Source organism: Heloderma suspectum, chromosome 13, assembly GCF_057233095.1.
Source record: "Heloderma suspectum isolate Gila_16-S chromosome 13, 16-S_ref, whole genome shotgun sequence".
NCBI classification, from domain to species: Eukaryota; Metazoa; Chordata; class Lepidosauria; order Squamata; family Helodermatidae; genus Heloderma; species Heloderma suspectum.
The window spans coordinates 2,338,603-2,354,195 of NC_139470.1; the positions used below are offsets into that span (position 1 = coordinate 2,338,603).

Here is a 15,593-nt window from a genome sequence, read left to right on the forward strand (position 1 = left end):
TGCCCTGTCTCCTGATTGACGTCCAGCGCTTCTGCCTGCGCAGCTTGGGGAGGAAAGAATCTGGGGAAAGATTTGTGCTGAACTGAAAGTGCATTAGTGAAAGCGCAGGCCTGGCTCACACAGCTGCTCTGACCATGGCAGAGGCTGCCATGGGTTGGCTTTCCTGGCGTGGCTGCCCAATTTGTGGACAACCCTACCAAAAGGGCCAATGGACTTGGGAGACGAGCTGCACTCCACCATGCCCCACTGTTTTTGGGGGGAGGGGCAAATGTAGGAAGCTGTGTTATACCGGGTCGGGTCCTCGAGCCCAATATTGCCTACTCTGGAGTGGCAGCGGTGGCTCTCCAGGGTTTCAGATGAGGGTCTTTCTCAGCCCTTCCTGGGGATGCCAGGGCTAGAACTTGCAAAGCGTGTGCTCTGCCATGGAAGTGTGAGCTTTCCCAGGAAGAGGTGTTCTCTTCCCATCGCATTTTGTCACTTTACCCACGTTAATATTTTATTCACATAGTGCAGACTTCGTAAAGAAAAAGTGTTACAGATATACATTCATCATATTGCGAAAAGGCCAATAACATCTAATCAGTTTTAAAGACAAAGGGAGCCACTAAGAGATCCATAGGCTCTGAACCCCTCAGACATCCCCAACCCTGTGCCCTCCAGATGTTTTGGACTATAGCTCCCAGGGTTCCTAACCGTTGGCCATGCTGGCTGGGGCTGATGGGAGTTGTAGGCTAAAACATCTGGAAGCCGCCATTCCCCATCGATCCCAACCAGCATAGCCAATGGACAGGAATGCGGGGGTGGGTGGGTGTCCAAAACATCTGGAAGGCGCCAGCTTGCAGAAGGCACCTTGTCTAACCAGCCTGCATACAGACGTGTCATGTTCCACAACATTCAGAACCTCCTGATACTATGCCATAAACAATGCAGTTCACCCCTGAATCTCTGGGCTGTCCCACACAGGATTTGGCAGCCAAGTGTACAGTCAACAGGGCCCTGCAGTTTTGGCTGCCTGTACGACCCTGGTGTTTCCTTTTGACCACGTTCACAAGTTACCTGCTTAGGTCTAAGCTTAAATCATCTTAGATGTTAAGTGTATGTGTGCACGTGCACGCACGCGTGCAAGCTCAAACAAGACAGAGAGAGAGAAGTGACCATAGAAAAAATTTCTGGTGTAGGAATAAATGATTCAAACCTTTACATTTGTTCTCTGCGTTCCACCCCCCCCACCCCACCCTGTGTCTCTGCAGAAGGAAAAATGCTTTGCACCCCTCAATATGAGTAGCACGGCACCCCAGTGTCGCATTCCCCTTTCTCTTTCCCCAGAAGCCCAAGTCGGAGCTGGTGCGCACCTCTCTGCGGCTGCTGACCTCCAGTGCCTTCCGCCTGCATTCCGAGTGCACGAAGGCCCTCCCCCCAGATTCCTGCCCCACGGCCGACATCCAGCTGGTCACTCAGCAGGTCATCCAGTGCGCCTACGACATTGCCAAGGCTGCCAAGCAGCTGGTCACCATCACAACCAAAGAGAACACCAACTGAAGCTTTCTTCAGCAGGTGTCCTACAAAGGGTTGGCTTTGAAACGTCCCAGGTGGTTGATGTTTTCATGTGTGTGTGTTTTTTACAGGAATATTTAAGGTGGTGCATTACCATTATTAATTTTTTTAAAGGAACCTCAGTATTAAATTTTCTTGCATGTTTTTTTCTAAAAAGATTTTCCCCAGGATTAGTGTAACCCACTGCCTTATTTTGTGACTGTATTGCCAGTGTAGCGTGTGCGTATGCGTTGGTTCAAGACAGTTTTCCAATCTTCACGTCACCAGCTCTTACAGGACTTTTTGTGGTTTTGGTAGGTGAGTGGGGGTTCATATCCTGCACGCCCAGCACCAGCTGTGAACTCGGATGCACATATCGCGATGCAGGGCCCCTCTCCTGGCGTCTTGTTATGCAGCCCTTTGACACACCGTAACCACTAAGTAGCGCATACCACTGACCTCTGTGGTAGCAGTGAACTGAGGAAAGGGCCCGCCACTCACCCCCCAGAGCCCTGCCACTCCGTCTCCGTGGCTTCATGAGACCCCTCCCACTCCTGCTCTCTTGTGCAATAGTGAGCCACGTGGGGTTGCTTGAGATAGTAGGAATAGCCACTCCCGCCTGTCTTGTCTTCGAGTGGCCTCCAGCTCCTGTGACTCTCCACGCTGGGAAGCAGAATCATGTGGAAGCATATCTCCTGGATACGTCAGAAAATGCTTTTGACATAACTATGCACCGTTAAGCTTTGCATCTCACCCTGTGCAGAGAAGTGCTTTTCTGTTTGTTCTCTCCTCCTCTCTCCCTCTGGGATTTAGGGCCCAGCTCCATCAGCTGTGGTGGTGGGGTCCCAGCAGCAGCATGCCAGAACTTTGGAAGGGGCTCTGTACCCTAAGGCAGCTGTTCTGGCTGCTAAGCATCCCACTTCCACAGGGCTCGGATCAACCCGGCCCTGCCGGGAGGTGAGCCGCCTTCACGGCAGTGGCAGGAAGAAGCTTCGCTGTACAACCGCATTGCCAGATGAGGAAACAGGCTTGGGTCTTGCAGCAAGGCTGGCCAGGGACTGTTTGGTGCCGGGGGGGGGGGGCAGGGGGGACCTAAAGGGCAGCGTGTGAATGCAGCCCTCCTTAACAGAGGGGCCTAATCCACCACGGCAGTGCTCTGCACAGTCCTCCATTATAACAGACAAGAGCTGTAGGGGTGTCTTTGGGCAGCCTCTGCTCATTTCAGCACAGCATGTCACCTGCAGCCTGGCCACAACCCATCTAGCTCCCAATCAGAGTCTGTCTCCTGTGGTGCAAGACGTGTACACCTGCTTGCAATGGCAGGGCAACAGAGGGGCTGGCTGAGCTTTGTGCAGGTTCTCTGGCAAGGCTTCCCTTCTCTGAGCCCGTGTTCTGCTTGCCCCAGGGCTGCCCGATCCCTGTGGAGGCTCTGCCAAGGCTGCCATCTACACCGGGCGACATGTCCGACCACTGTGGGGTGCAGGGCCACTCAGTGGGGTGGGCTGGTTTGGTTTGCCCACACCCACTCTGCGCGGAAAGAGGTGAGCAGGCAGGCTCCTGTGGCTCTAGGTTTGCTTGGCTGGGGGCGGAGTTCCCCTTTTTTAGAGGAATAAGCCCCAGTCGAGGCTGTTGTGGGTGGATGGGGAGTGTGTGTGTTTTACCCTGTTGGTATTTATATATTAAAAAAACCAAGTGCCATAATATTGTTGGATGCTGATGTTACATTGTAATTAACTACCTTTTAAAAAAGTATTGTACTATTTTTGGGTTAAAACAACAACAAAAAAATAGGTAGAACAATCCTCTTTTCTCACTGTGTACGTCTTTTCTTTTTAAACCCTCCTGCAATAAGAACCTAAGAAGAGCCCTGTTGCTGGATCAGACCCAGGTTCCACCTAGTCCAGCATTCTGTTCGTAGTGGCCAACCAACTGTCCCAATAGGAAACCCACAAGTGGGACACAAGTGCAACAGCCTCTTCCCACCCATGTCCCTCAGCGACTGGGGCAGAGGCTTACTGCTTGCGATACTGGCAGGAGCACAGAGCCATCAGGACTAGTAGCCATGGACAGCCTTCCCCTCCAGGAATTTGTCTAACCCCTTTTAAAGCCATCCGAACTGGTGGCCATCACTACATCTTGTGGTAGCGAATGCCACTGTTTAACTCTGTGCTGTGTGAAGAAGCCCTTCCTTTTCTTTGTCCTGAATCTCCTCCCCAGTCAGCTCCATGGGAGGACTCCACTAGGTTCTAGTATTAGGAGAGGGTGAAAAATGTGTCCACAGCCTCTGCACTACGCATAAGTTTGTACGCCTCTATCATACCTCCCCTCACTCACCCTTTTTTCTAAGCTAAACAATCCCAGATGGCAAACACTGAGCTGACGAGCATAAAGAACCTGCGGCCCTTTGGCAGTATGTTCTAATACTGGTTTCCCTTGCAGTGTGTGGGCACAGGGCAAGCCAGGGTCTTTTTCTTTCAGCAGCCTTGTCTGGTGAGAGGCTTGCTTGCCCGGAATGGTTTGCACCACGAAACATTCAGAGTGCAGAGCAGGAAGAAGCCAGCTACTTTTGCTCTGTATATCTTCTCCATTTGGAAGGTAGATTTGCCCAAATGGGGTGGCCAGTAGCCCAAGACAGAGGCCCACTGTGCCTGCTGCCCCACCTCTGCCATGAGAGAGGCCCTAGCATGGTTCCGGACCATTGCCAGTGTAATAGCTTGATGCATTACCTGGTTCCACCCACACAAAGCCAGTCTGTGGGCCACCTGCAGACACTCTCAGAGAGGGGGAAAGTGCTGAAATGTCACATCAGCCTTGCCCAGCCTGGCACCTCCCAACTGTGGTGGGCTACAGCTCCCATTATCCCCAGCCAGCATGTTCTTAATAAGCTTTTATCAGCATTGGGCCAAGCTGTTCCTTGACGGTTTCCCTCTCCTGCCATGCCCACTCCTAAAAAAGGTTTCAATGGTAATGTGTCCCCCCGCTCCCCATTGCAGAGGAAAGATTGCCGCTTGGCTGAGGCCACCGAGGAAGAGCAGAGCCAGCCAATTCCTGGCTCACGCAGTTAACCACAACAGTAGCTCTCACCTGCCATGCAGGGAGAGCTGAAATGTTCTGCCACTTGGACAAAGCTACCCCACCCTCACCCCACCTTCTGTGGATTACAATGCCACCACTCTCATATTTCCACATGCGAGGCTCTTCTGGCCCCCTGGGTTAGGGCTCTCTGCTACTTGACTGGGAAAGTGCCACGCGCAACGGTAAATTGTAGCTACAGGAAATGGACTAAAAGACCAAACCAAAGTTTTATTCAACCTTTTAACATCTGGCCAGAGATGGGGTGCCCATTAGGCCCTCTTTGCCCCACTCAGGCAGCAGCAAGGGCCAGGTAGCACCTGCTCCCTCTCTGGAAGAAGGGAAGGTGCCCTCCACAGGCAGAGAGCAGGTGGTGCTGGGCTCCTGCTCACCAGTTGGGCACATCCACCCCCATTCTGTCTCTCCAATGGCCTCAAGGGAGCTACCTGTTTCCTTTAAGCGGGCTCCAGCACGCTGCCTCTGAGAGGCGCATCTATGCCAGCTGGCAAGGAAGAAGCGATGGCACCTTGGAACACACACACCTGCCACCTTTAAGTGCAGGCCTTCCGTTCTTGGGGGTTTTAAATGTCCACAACCACTCCCCACAATCCACCAGGAAGCAACTGGCAAACAGCTGCCACAAGAAAGACTTGAATCCACCCTGACTGGGAGCTGGGCACTCTTCATCACCACCGCCTTGAGGTCCAGGCTGCTTTAGGGTAGCTGTGGCCCTGGAAGAGAACGGAGGGGGAGGCATTCTTTCAGGATTTACACATGGCACTCAACAAGCAGCCCCAGCTACTAATGCTGCCTCTGGGACAGCAGCAGCATCAAACTGCGCCAAGTGTGAATGAGGCACGGCAAAGGCAGCTGCCGGCGTCACAGAGTGTGGCCCCAAACGGGAGACTGGTCCAGGCACAACTGCTTGCACCAACCTTCTCCTTGGTCAGGACCGAGATGCCAGGAGGCGTGGCAGACTGCTACCCCCCCCCCCCCCCCGGGGCAGGCAGGCGACTTCCTCATCCCCAAGTGCCTGATGGGAACTTAAGACTCACAGAAGAGGATCCCGCACCAGACGGGCCGCGTGCAGAGCCAGGCTGAGCGAATGACGGCCCGAAGGCCCGGTGGCCCACCTTGTCGCGATAGCCGCGCTCCACCATGCGCCTGGCCTCCAGCTGCTCCAGGGCCTCATGGCGCTGTTCCTCCTGCCTGGCTTCAGCCTCTTCCTGGCGCTGGCGCTGCAACTCCTCCTGCTCCTGCAGCTGGCGCTCCGTGAGCTGAACGGTTTGCACAAGGAGACTGTCAGGCCAGGGGAGCAGGGAGAAGAGAACTTCCAGCACGACAAGCTCCTCTAGGCGAGCAATATTGCTGGCAGAGCCTTCACCTAAGCAAGCCCACCTCTCCTGTGGCTGATGCAGCCACACCATCGCACCACCTCTCCGCTTCCTTGATTTTGAAAGCTCTCAAAACCTTCCCTGGACACCCCGTGTCCGAAGCAGCCCCCTCAATCCTTCTTTTCCATGCCTGGAAGGGCTTCCAGACCCTCTCAAGCGAAGCTGGTCCTGAATTTTAAGCCTTGCCTTAGTGCCTCCTGCTGCTTGACTCTCCTTTAACCCACTTCCATGGCTTTTTAGCAGACCTGAACTTCCTGCCTCTGTCTCTGCCTGACCATCCACCACTAGCCATCGTGGGGGGTAGAGAGAAGGATGGTATGAGGAATATTGTCACCAAGAGGACAACCTGCCCACCTTCTATGCCTTTGGAGTGTAAAAGCAAAGGGTCGCCCAGGAGAAAAGCTGTGCCTGCCAGCAATGAGGGTTTGGGACCTCTTGCTCTACATTCTTTCCATCCACCTTGGAGCCCTCCCTGACAGACGCAGGCAGGACAGGGCCTGCTGGGCAAGGGGGAGCCCTACCTGGGCCTCCAGTTCCCGCCTGCGGGCCGTTTTCAGCACAGCCTCCTCTTCCTTCTCACGCTGCGTCAGCTGCTTGGCCTCTTCAAGCTCCTGGATCAGCTGCTCCCGGCACTTCACCGACTCCTCTTGTGCCTGCCGGTTCCGCTCCATCCTCCTCTGGATCTGCTGTGCTCTCTCTGCCAGGACCTGCTTGAAGCAGGAAGGAAGATGGAGAGCACGAACAGAGGGACAGGCCCAGGCGCAGTTTCTCCAAGGAGGCCCCACTCACCTCTGCCATGAGTCTGTCCCGGGCCTTCCGCTCTCTCTCCCACTCTTGTTCTCGCTTCTCCCACACCTGCTTGGCTTCCTCCCTGGGGCGGGAAAGAGAGAACGTCGCAGATAACGGCTGCGGTGCTGCAGAGGGACAAGGCAGAGCCCCAGAGCAGCTGGCCCAGGCCCTGTGTGGCACCCCATCCTCCACAGCAGGGGAGGCTGCTGTGAACCAAGAAGCCAAGAGCCCCTCCCCAGAGGGTGCGCCTGACCTCCAGGGTGCTCCGACGGGCTCGGCAACGGCTTTGGCACATGCTGCAGCAAGAGCTGCTAATGGGGCGGATGAGAGGACAGGCCCGCCGTTCCGCAGAGCATGCGCCAAGAGCAGCCTTCCCCAGCCTGGTGCCCTCCACAAGGGCCGGACTGCCACTCCCCTGGCTGCCTGCCAGCCAGCCAGCCAGCCAGCCAGGAAGGAAGGAAGGAAGGAAGGAAGGAAGGAAGGAAGGAAGGGCATCACAGTCTGATGCCTTTGCCTCAGCCACACCCAGAAGCCCCCTTCTCAGGGATGGGGCCAAGGAAGGGCGCGCTGGCACCGTGTGCCACCGCACTTCCTCCACCACCAGACTGGTACAGACCCCTCCCGTCACCTGAAGACGGTCTCCAGCTCCGCCTCACGCTCCCTCTCCAGCTGCAGCTGCTGCTCAATGACCTCCTTCATCCAGGCCACAGCGGCCATAGCTTGCTCCCGCCGGGCAGACTGCAGGCGCTGGTCCTCGCCCTCCTTCTCCGTCAGAGCCAGAAGGATCTGCCTGTCCTTCTCCTGGAGGGGGGGTAGAGGACGCTCCCTGAGACGTGGGCCAAACCTGCTGCCCGGTACGGAGAGCGGCAGGGAAGGGCCTCTGCCAACCCTGCCACCCAAGACCCTTGGAACTAGTGCTGCCGGGGCTGGACCTGACATCTTCTGCATGCCGAGCACAGGCCCTGCCCCACAGGCAGCAGGGAGAGCACGGCGGGGTAGTGGCCTTATGGGCTGGATGGCATTCGGGGGCTGCCCAGTACAGATCACAGGAACGGGGCGGGGGGGGGTCTCCAGTGTTGCTAGCTTTGGAAACGTGCTAGGGTTTGGGGCTGGGCGAGGGAATGAAGGTGAGTGGCTCTGACCACAGGCACTAACCGCCCCGGGGATGAAGGAGCAGGACACCTAGCCCGCCTTCAGCCGCTCTCTTTTCGAAGCCGTAAGCCCCCTGGTGGGACCAGCTTACCAGTTCTTCCTGGATCTGCTGAGCCCGTCTCTTCAGCTGGGCGTGATACTGGTGCTTCAGGAAGCGCCTGGGAAGAGAAGAGGAGCAAAGAAGCCCCACCGTCTTTCGCCGGAAGAGCCAGAGAAAAGAAGCGGGGGGATGGGAAGCCCCAAGCTCAGTGGCCCCCAGCTGGTGGCGGGCCTTTCGAGTGGCTCCAGGTGGTGTAAGGGCTCAGGTATGGAGCCAAGGCTCAGCTCCTGGCACACAAAGAGCACACCTGCCCATGCGCAAAGTGCCTCACAGTAACTGCAACCCTGTGGTTAGGTGTATGGGATTAAGCCAGGGCTGACGAGACAGCAGGTGCATGCATGATTCGACTTCTGTACCTCCCAACAGCCAACGCGCTCTTCCCTTCCAGGAGCCTCTCATTTGTGGGGCCCCCCTCTTCCTACACATCAGTGGGAAAGTATCCACGTTCCCTAGTGGGCCGCCACGGCCACATCCCGATCCCCCTTTTGCAGGGAGAGGGGGCTCAATGGAAGGAGGCAGAAGGGGCAAGGGGCCCTCCTGGCCCACCCCTGGGGATCGCCCCCTCCTCACGAGCGCCCCGTCCCCACCCGAGCGCAGTCTTCTTCCTGTCCTGCTCCTGGCGCTTCCGCTCCGCCTCCAGGGCTTCCAGCGCCCAGCGCTGCTTCAGCAGGTTCTCTTCTTCCTTCTTCAGCTTTGTGGCCTGAGAAGAAGACGAAGGACCCAGAACCCTTCAGTTTCCCCAGCAAAGCTTGCATGGCCAGGAGAGAAAGCCGCACAGCAGGGACTGTTTGGGAAAGGGGATGCAGGAGCTGTCCCGGACGTGGCAGGAGGAGTGCTCAAGGACATCCCAAGCCAGAGCAGCAGCTGCTGAGCTCTCGCAGCTGTCCAGTGGTGTGAGAAGCAGCCTTGAACCGTGTGCCCCCAATGGCCAACAGACAGCCCTCGCCTGCAGCCAGGCTGCAGGCTGCTCTCTGTCATCCTGCATGAACTGGCCACTGCAGTTGTGCAGTGAAATGGCGACAACTGGGTTGAACGCACAAAGTATAAAAGTAATCTTGCAACGTTTATTGTAGTCCACAGGTGGGGAACCGATACAGCCACAAGGATGTTGCTGAAATTCAATGCCTATCAGCCCCAGCCAGTGTGGCCAATGGTTGGGGATGATGGGAGTTACAGTGCAACAGCATCTTGGAGGGCCACAGGATTCCCTTCCCCTGTTTTCTAGTACATTCATAGGCCCCAAGGGCCACTCTGAGAAGGAAGCACCAGAGGGCAGTCCTGGAAGTCCGCCCGCCCTGGGGACCACACACAAGGCCTTCCCCTTGCCAGAGCTGTGGAGGAAGCAGGGGGAAAGGTCTGGACTAAAGACCTCCCCTGCCGGCAGGAGCAGGTGCTCCAGTTTTTGTCTCCTCTGGGGCCTTCCGGCCCTTCGCCAGGGGCACCTGGGCTGCCCCAAAGAGAACTAGGACAGCGGGGGAAGCAGAGCGTGTGCTCCTTTGCGCGCTGGGCCCATCTGGCCACCCGCTCTGGAGTCGGCGTCAGGCACACGCAGCCCCCTCCCGCCTTCTTGCGAGGCCTGGTGAAGGGGGAGCTCGACCTGCCCAGAGCCCACAGCGCCTACCTCTCCCTCGCGCAGCCGGAGCTCCTCCATCTGCTGCCGCAGGAACTCCGCCTGCCGCTTCTCTTCCTGCTTCCTCCTCTCCTCCTGCTCGTTCAGCCTCTCCAGCGCTTCCCTCCGGGCTGCCTCGTATTTGTTTTCTGAGCGGATTGTCTCTTCCCGCTCGGTTGCTTCTCGCTGGATTGGGACCAGGCAGATGCATTAGCCTCCTCGAGGGCTCCCCTTTTGCCTCGCAAACGCAGAAGAACACGCAGTGGAGAGTCAGCCAGGGCAGCCCTATGGAGGTGCCGGATGGTTCTCCACGGTTGAGCAAGAGGCCTGCCTACCTGGTGCTTTTGGCTCAGCTGATCCCCCCAAGCCTCCACCACGTGTTTCTTGTGCAGCTCAGACCCAACCTGAAGAAAGGAGCACGGGGAAAGTCAGTGGACTGGCCTGTGTATGCTGCTGCCCAATCCTTTGGTGCTGGGAAATTTGCTAAGAGGGGACAGGCAGCTGGGAGTGAGTAGCCAGCAATGCCTCCCTGTGCCAAGGCCTGAGCTGGGGGAAAGGGGCCAGCATTCAGCCCGCCGTGAGACAGAGAAGCATGGATCCAGGGGGTCAGGGCCCAAGCGCCTTGGCAGGGCCCGCAGCTTGCTCTCAGCCAGCCTCACCTTAAAAAGGGTATTCCGAGCCCAACGTTCCAAGCAGCGCCACACGGTGGGCTCTAGCCGCCATTTCAATGTCCCACAATGTCCCAAGGAGACAGCACGCCAGAGGCATTAATGTCCCACAATGTCCCAAGGAGACAGCACGCCAGGGGCATTAATGTCCCACAATGTCCCAAGGAGACAGCACGCCAGGGGCATTAATGTCCCACAATGTCCCAAGGAGACAGCACGCCAGGGGCATTGTCGAAGGCCTGGTGCTACTGGGAGTGCTGCTGTTGCCCAACACTGCCAGGTCATCCCGTCAGGGCCTGCCTGAGGAGGGGGCCACTAGAGGTCCCTCTGCCCTGAAGCTTGTCCCACCTGGGTTCTCCTGCAACAGAAAGCTCATTGGCCACCTGACAGACTGTGCAGAAGCAGAGTTATGTTTTGTGCGTGTTTAACACACACTCTCAAGGGGAACGGCACACTGGCTCCTGTCCATACAACCCACCCAGCAAAAGGGTTGTTTCTCACCTCCCGGAGCTTCACACTGTTGTTCTTCCAGCATTCGTACAGACGATCTTCAGCAATCTGTTAACCAAGCAGAAATGGGAACCTTCCTGAAAAGACTCAAGCTCTCAGCTGCAACTGCCCACAAAGGGCCTTCACAGGAACTGCGCAGCCCCCTTGGGAATGCATCTTAACTGGGTAAGTAGGAGGGGTGGAAGGAGAACAGAGAGTAGCATTTGCACGATCTGACCCAAGGCTCTCGGAACAGTCAGGAAATGGGACTGTGGCCTCTAGCACCAAACCGGCTGGGTGTCAAGCTTCAGCTGTTGCTACAGCTGTCTCTGGGATGTTTGAAAATCTACCCCAGGAGAAGGGAGGAGCCAGGGCAGCCCTCTTCTCTTTCCTCCCAAGATGGACAGGTCTGGGCTTGCCACCGGCCAGCGTACTTGCTGCAGGAACAAGGTTAGGAAACCAACTGAAGCTCAGCCGAGGGTGGGTCTGTCTCCCTCTTTTCAGCTGAAAGGTTCCATTATGAACATCTGGCTAACCGAGAGAGCCCCTCTATAAAGATAATTCATGCTCAGAACAGCAAAAATGTTACAGCACGAGTGTGGAATACAGCCTGTGGGGCCTACCCAACCAGCCCGCAGACTCCTCGCCCCAGTCCAGTCTCCAGACAACAGCTAGGTTTTGAAAAAGAAACCCCTTCCACTGGAGCCAATGGGAAGCTTTTTTCCAGTTCTAATTGCAGTGTGTATGTATGGGGGAGGAACTGAACCTGCCCCGACTGCACATGACAACCCTCACCCCCACAGCGAAAAATTAGGCTTAAAAAATGAACATAAGAAGAGCTGTGCTGGACCAGACCAAGGGTCCGTCTAGTTCAGCATTCTGTTCACACAGTGGCCAACTAGCTGCTCGAATAGGAAGCCCACAAGCAGGACCTGAGTGCAACAGCACCCGCCTGCCCATGTTCCCCAGCAACTGGTGTACATAGGCATACTGCCTCTGTTACTGGAGGTAGCATAGAGCCATCAGGACTAGTAGCCTCCTCCCCCTCCACGAATTTGTCCAGTCCCCTCCTTGTGTGTATATAAATAAATAAAATGTGGGCCACCTGTGGAGGAGGTGGAGATTCACCAGCAGATACCAAGTCCCCCCTTCCTGATCACTGGAAATTCTCAGCCTCTTCCTGGAGGGCCAAAGCCGATTTCACCCAGGAATGCTTTGTAACAGCAGGCTTACATCTCCTATGGCTACGATCACCTTTTGGCACTCCTCTAAGCATTTTAGTGCCTCTGGCAATACCCCCTAATACCCTCCCATAAATCTGACACAGCAGTTAATGCTCTGGCTCTCTCAAACAGTGCCGAGTTGGAGACCCAGACAAAGGAGCCTCCAAACTCTCCTATTTAAGACCCTGGCAAAGGACACGTCTCTTTTCCTTCTGTGTGAGTAAAGGAGAAAAGAGGCTTCCTTCTGGATGGACCTGCTTTCTCCGCTCCTCCCTGGCAGACTTCAGGTCTTCATTCTTCTGCTGCATTTTGCTCAGGTCTGCATCCTTGTTCAGCCGCAGCTCCTGCAGCTCTGCTGCCAGCATCTCGCGCTCCTCGAAAAGCAGTGCCTGAAGTTGCTTGCGCCTCCGCTCCAAGCTGATCCGTTTCTCTTCCTTTAGCTTCTCACAGTGATAAGCATTCATACTAGCAAAGGTGCAAAAAGGCAAGAGACAGTTGGTATCCCGCTAGTCCTGAGTCTGAAGGCAGAGCGGAGATACTTCTTTGAAGTTGAGCTTCTGAAAACATCCCAACCCTTCCTATCCCTCTCCAGATCCGTCCCACTCCGTTTCCCACAATCGACAGAGTGCCCAACGCTGTCGTTGGGGCTCCCACCACAGGCAGAGAGGCTCTTCCAACCATGGCGGTCTCTTCCCCAGAGAATAGTCAAGATCTGAGCCTCTTTCAGATTTCACTCATGATGTCACTGTTTTTAGTGTGTTTCAACTGAATGGGACATCTGTCAAGACCATGGACTCGCAGGCCTGGTTCGCAGATAATGCTAAGCCACAGTATAAGTTGTTGAATTCTGGCAGGCAAGCTGAACCTAGCCACACTAACAAACCATGGTTCGTTAACCATGAACAACCCAGAAAGAGAACCCATGGCTTGTGGTTGGGTTGTAAACTCTTGGGTTGCTTAAACCATGGCTTGTCATTACATGTGAGCCCAGAACCGCGTGGTTCATGGGTTGATTCACCAGGCTACAGAGATGGTGGTCAAGAGCAGGACAAAAACCCTGCTGCTCTACATGCCAGCACTAGAGACCCGCAAAGGCATTTGGAATACAGGGAGGGAGCAGGCAAAGGTGGAGGGAAACAAACAACCCAGGGACTGAGAAAACAAACTACGATTTGTTCAAGCATCTGCCAGACAAACTCTGGGTAGGGCAACGAACTCTGGGTTAAATAAACCATGGGTTAGTGTTATGTGTGAACCAGGCCATGGTGTGGTCTTGAGCAGATAGTTTTCCCTTAGCATGTTAAGAAGGGTCAGGGGCTTTGCCTCCCCCTCTTCCCTTCTAGGGCCTTCGGGCTGAGTTCAGAGCAAACCCTGCTGAAACCTCTGCCGCAGGCCCTATTCATGCTGCTGCTCCTCCCCACACCCTTGAAGGGGTGCTGTGTCCCCCTTTCCCTATCCTTACCTTTGCTGATAGGAGTGGCGCGAACTCCACTGGGCCTGCTTTGAGCTGTAGACCCCAGACTGTTTAAAATAGAGGCTGTTGAGCTCCCACTGCTTCCGAAAGCGGGCCTCCTGCTCTCGGTGGCGCACAATCTGATGCTCGAGGGCCCTGCTGTGGCTGCTCCAGAACGATGGCATTGTGGGCAATGCCATCTTAGCTGGAATCTCTGGACTTCACCCCTTGCTCCTGAAGGACAAGGAAAGTGTCAGCTGATGTAGGCACATAAATTGTCAGCCTGCCTAGCCCAGTGGGGTGGGCTATTATTTAGTAGATGGGCAGCTCTCCACGGTCTCAGGCCGGGAGGGGTCTTTCCCAGGTCCTCAGACTGCCATGAAAAGGATCCACAGAGATTACAGTTATCATGGCTATTAACTTAAGGAAACCTTCATGCTTAGAGGCAGTCTACCTCTGAGTATTACTTACTGGAGAGCAACAGCAGAGAAAGGCTGTTCTGTGCCTGCCCTGCTGGTGGGCTTCTTTGGAGGCATCTATTCGGTAGGATTTATCCAAAAAAGGACGATGGATTAGACAGACTTTTGCTTGGATCCAGAAAGCCAGTTCTTTTTGGTGCACCAGGAGAGAAGAGGAAAGCTAGCAGGGGTGTGGACAGGTAAGCAGCAGTGCCATAAGCAGAAGCTCCAGAAACTGTCCTTGCAAGTCATTCTAATTGCTTGCATTATTTAGCATGTCATGTTCCAAAGCTATCCAGCAGATAACTGCGTAATGCAAGCCCACAGCAGAAGAGAGAAAGCCACCTCTACCCATAGAGATACATTAGGATTGCCACATTTAGTCATCTTAATCACTTGGATCAATTAGAAACATTTGGATGAACTGCGCAGCAGAGTTTTAAAAATTATTATTGGTACGAGTACCAATAAAAATGGTGGATGGCATGCGTTGCCTTAGGCGTCCAAGAACAACACGAGACCAACAGTCACAAAGGAAAAACACCAGTAATGCTAAGAACCACACAACTGATACAGATAAACCACTGGCCACAATGTCTGCACTCGGCAGACCATAAATAATAAAGTAATAGTAGCAGTCGAACCGCCGGGCTCTGCACAAACGCCACATTCGCATTTTATCCCAAGGTGTAATCGTGCGCATCTCACTTGAAACAAATGCGCTCGTACAGCGCCTGGGCGGCTGTGCACTTCTCGCCTTAGACGGCGCCCCCCGCTTCTCCTCCCGCGGCGAATGGCGGGCCTGCAGTCCGGCGAATCTGGGGGGCACCACGTCGGGGAAATCCACGGCGACGCAGACAGCGGCCTTCCCCGCCGGGGCCCGTCAGACGCGGGCACTAGCGCCCCCCCCGCCCCGCCCCGCCCCGCCCCGCCCAGCCGCGGGCGGGCGGGCGGGCGCCGGAGCCGCAGCGCGGAGGGCCCCGGGCGGGCCAGGCAGCGACAGCCCCGCCTCGGGGGCGACGTCACGGCCCTGCGCGGCGTCACCGGGCTGTCGCTTCCAAGCCCCGCAGCGCGACGCGCTTCGACGTGCGTCACGCCGGAGTAACATGAACACAGGCGGCGCGGCGTCCTCGGCGGCGGCGGCGCGCGGCGCGGGGCCCGATCTGCCCAGGCTCCAATACGCCGTGCGTAGTCGCGCAGCCCCCAGATCACGGCCCACCTGCACGCGCGCCGCTGCGCTCCGGGCGCTCCCCCGCCGCCGCGCCGGGCCGACCCGCGGCTCCCTCCGTCGCCCCCGCCGCAGTTCCCACCGGCTCCGCTCCTTCCGGAGCCGCCGCGCGGCTCCACGGCAACGCTTCCGGCCTGGAGTACAGGCGCCGCCGAGGGACAAGCGCCCTCCGGCCGCGCGCGGCGTTTCCTCCCGCCTCCAGCCCGAGGGGGCGTGGTCGGCACAATCCACGCAGAGATACGACGCGGAGCAGAGGACCCCGTTGTCTGCATAGGCGGCGTCCGGGTTCCCTCTCGCCCGCCGTGGCCCCGGGGGCGGGGCGAGGCGGGGCCGGATTCGGGCGGGGCGGGGCGGCATTCCGCGCGCTCAGAGGCCCTGGGCTCTCGGTTTGTGCGACCGCGTTTGAATCACCGCGCGTTCCGCTG

At 56.5% G+C, this 15,593-nt stretch overlaps 2 protein-coding genes across 32 annotated transcripts in view; one reads left to right on the forward strand and one right to left on the reverse strand.

The window, feature by feature from the left end:
• Nucleotides 1-4,811, forward strand: part of GIT2 (GIT ArfGAP 2) — a 51,994-nt gene extending 47,183 nt beyond the window's left edge. For 16 of the 26 annotated variants that reach the window (XM_084820256.1, XM_084820247.1, XM_084820248.1 and 13 more), the window contains one exon: nucleotides 1,327-4,811. Coding sequence is in view for 24 of the 26 variants with exons in the window: in XM_084820247.1 (XP_084676373.1) it covers nucleotides 1,327-1,539 (213 nt within the window). In the remaining 2 variants the exon portion in view is untranslated. Of the gene's footprint in view, nucleotides 1-1,250 lie in introns of all 26 variants that reach the window. The other 10 variants (XM_084820240.1, XM_084820242.1, XM_084820245.1 and 7 more) reach the window with 2 other exon arrangements.
• A 5-nt stretch (nucleotides 4,812-4,816) lies between these two features.
• Nucleotides 4,817-15,304, reverse strand: TCHP (trichoplein keratin filament binding). Of its 6 annotated transcripts, none has more exons than XM_084820274.1 (13): nucleotides 15,251-15,304; nucleotides 13,492-13,716; nucleotides 12,284-12,494; nucleotides 10,819-10,875; nucleotides 9,985-10,053; nucleotides 9,662-9,835; nucleotides 8,628-8,740; nucleotides 8,032-8,098; nucleotides 7,417-7,589; nucleotides 6,789-6,870; nucleotides 6,521-6,706; nucleotides 5,661-5,882; nucleotides 4,817-5,336 (listed from the first exon to the last, which is right to left on the reverse strand). In XM_084820274.1, the coding sequence occupies exons 2-13, from the start codon at nucleotides 13,680-13,682 to the stop codon at nucleotides 5,292-5,294; spliced, it is 1,590 nt and encodes a 529-aa protein (XP_084676400.1). In that variant the 5' UTR covers nucleotides 13,683-13,716; nucleotides 15,251-15,304; the 3' UTR covers nucleotides 4,817-5,291. The 6 variants fall into 6 exon arrangements, with proteins under 6 accessions (XP_084676400.1, XP_084676402.1, XP_084676398.1 ...); XM_084820276.1 differs by having other exon boundaries at nucleotides 5,739-5,882; nucleotides 15,160-15,304; XM_084820272.1 differs by having other exon boundaries at nucleotides 15,160-15,304.
• Nucleotides 15,305-15,593: the final 289 nt, after the last annotated feature.

What these genes read in the sequence shown, in the direction of transcription:
- TCHP (XM_084820274.1), bottom strand. Translation starts at nt 13,682, where the DNA reads ATGGCATTGCCCACAATGCCATCGTTCTGGAGCAGCCACAGCAGGGCC. An exon ending in AGCAGATCCAGGAAGAACTG is followed by an intron (nt 7,590 to 8,031) that starts GTAAGCTGGTCC and finishes CCCCCCCTCCAG; the next exon opens with GAGAAGGACAGGCAGATCCT. An exon ending in GGCGGGAACTGGAGGCCCAG is followed by an intron (nt 5,883 to 6,520) that starts GTAGGGCTCCCC and finishes CAAACCGTTCAG; the next exon opens with CTCACGGAGCGCCAGCTGCA.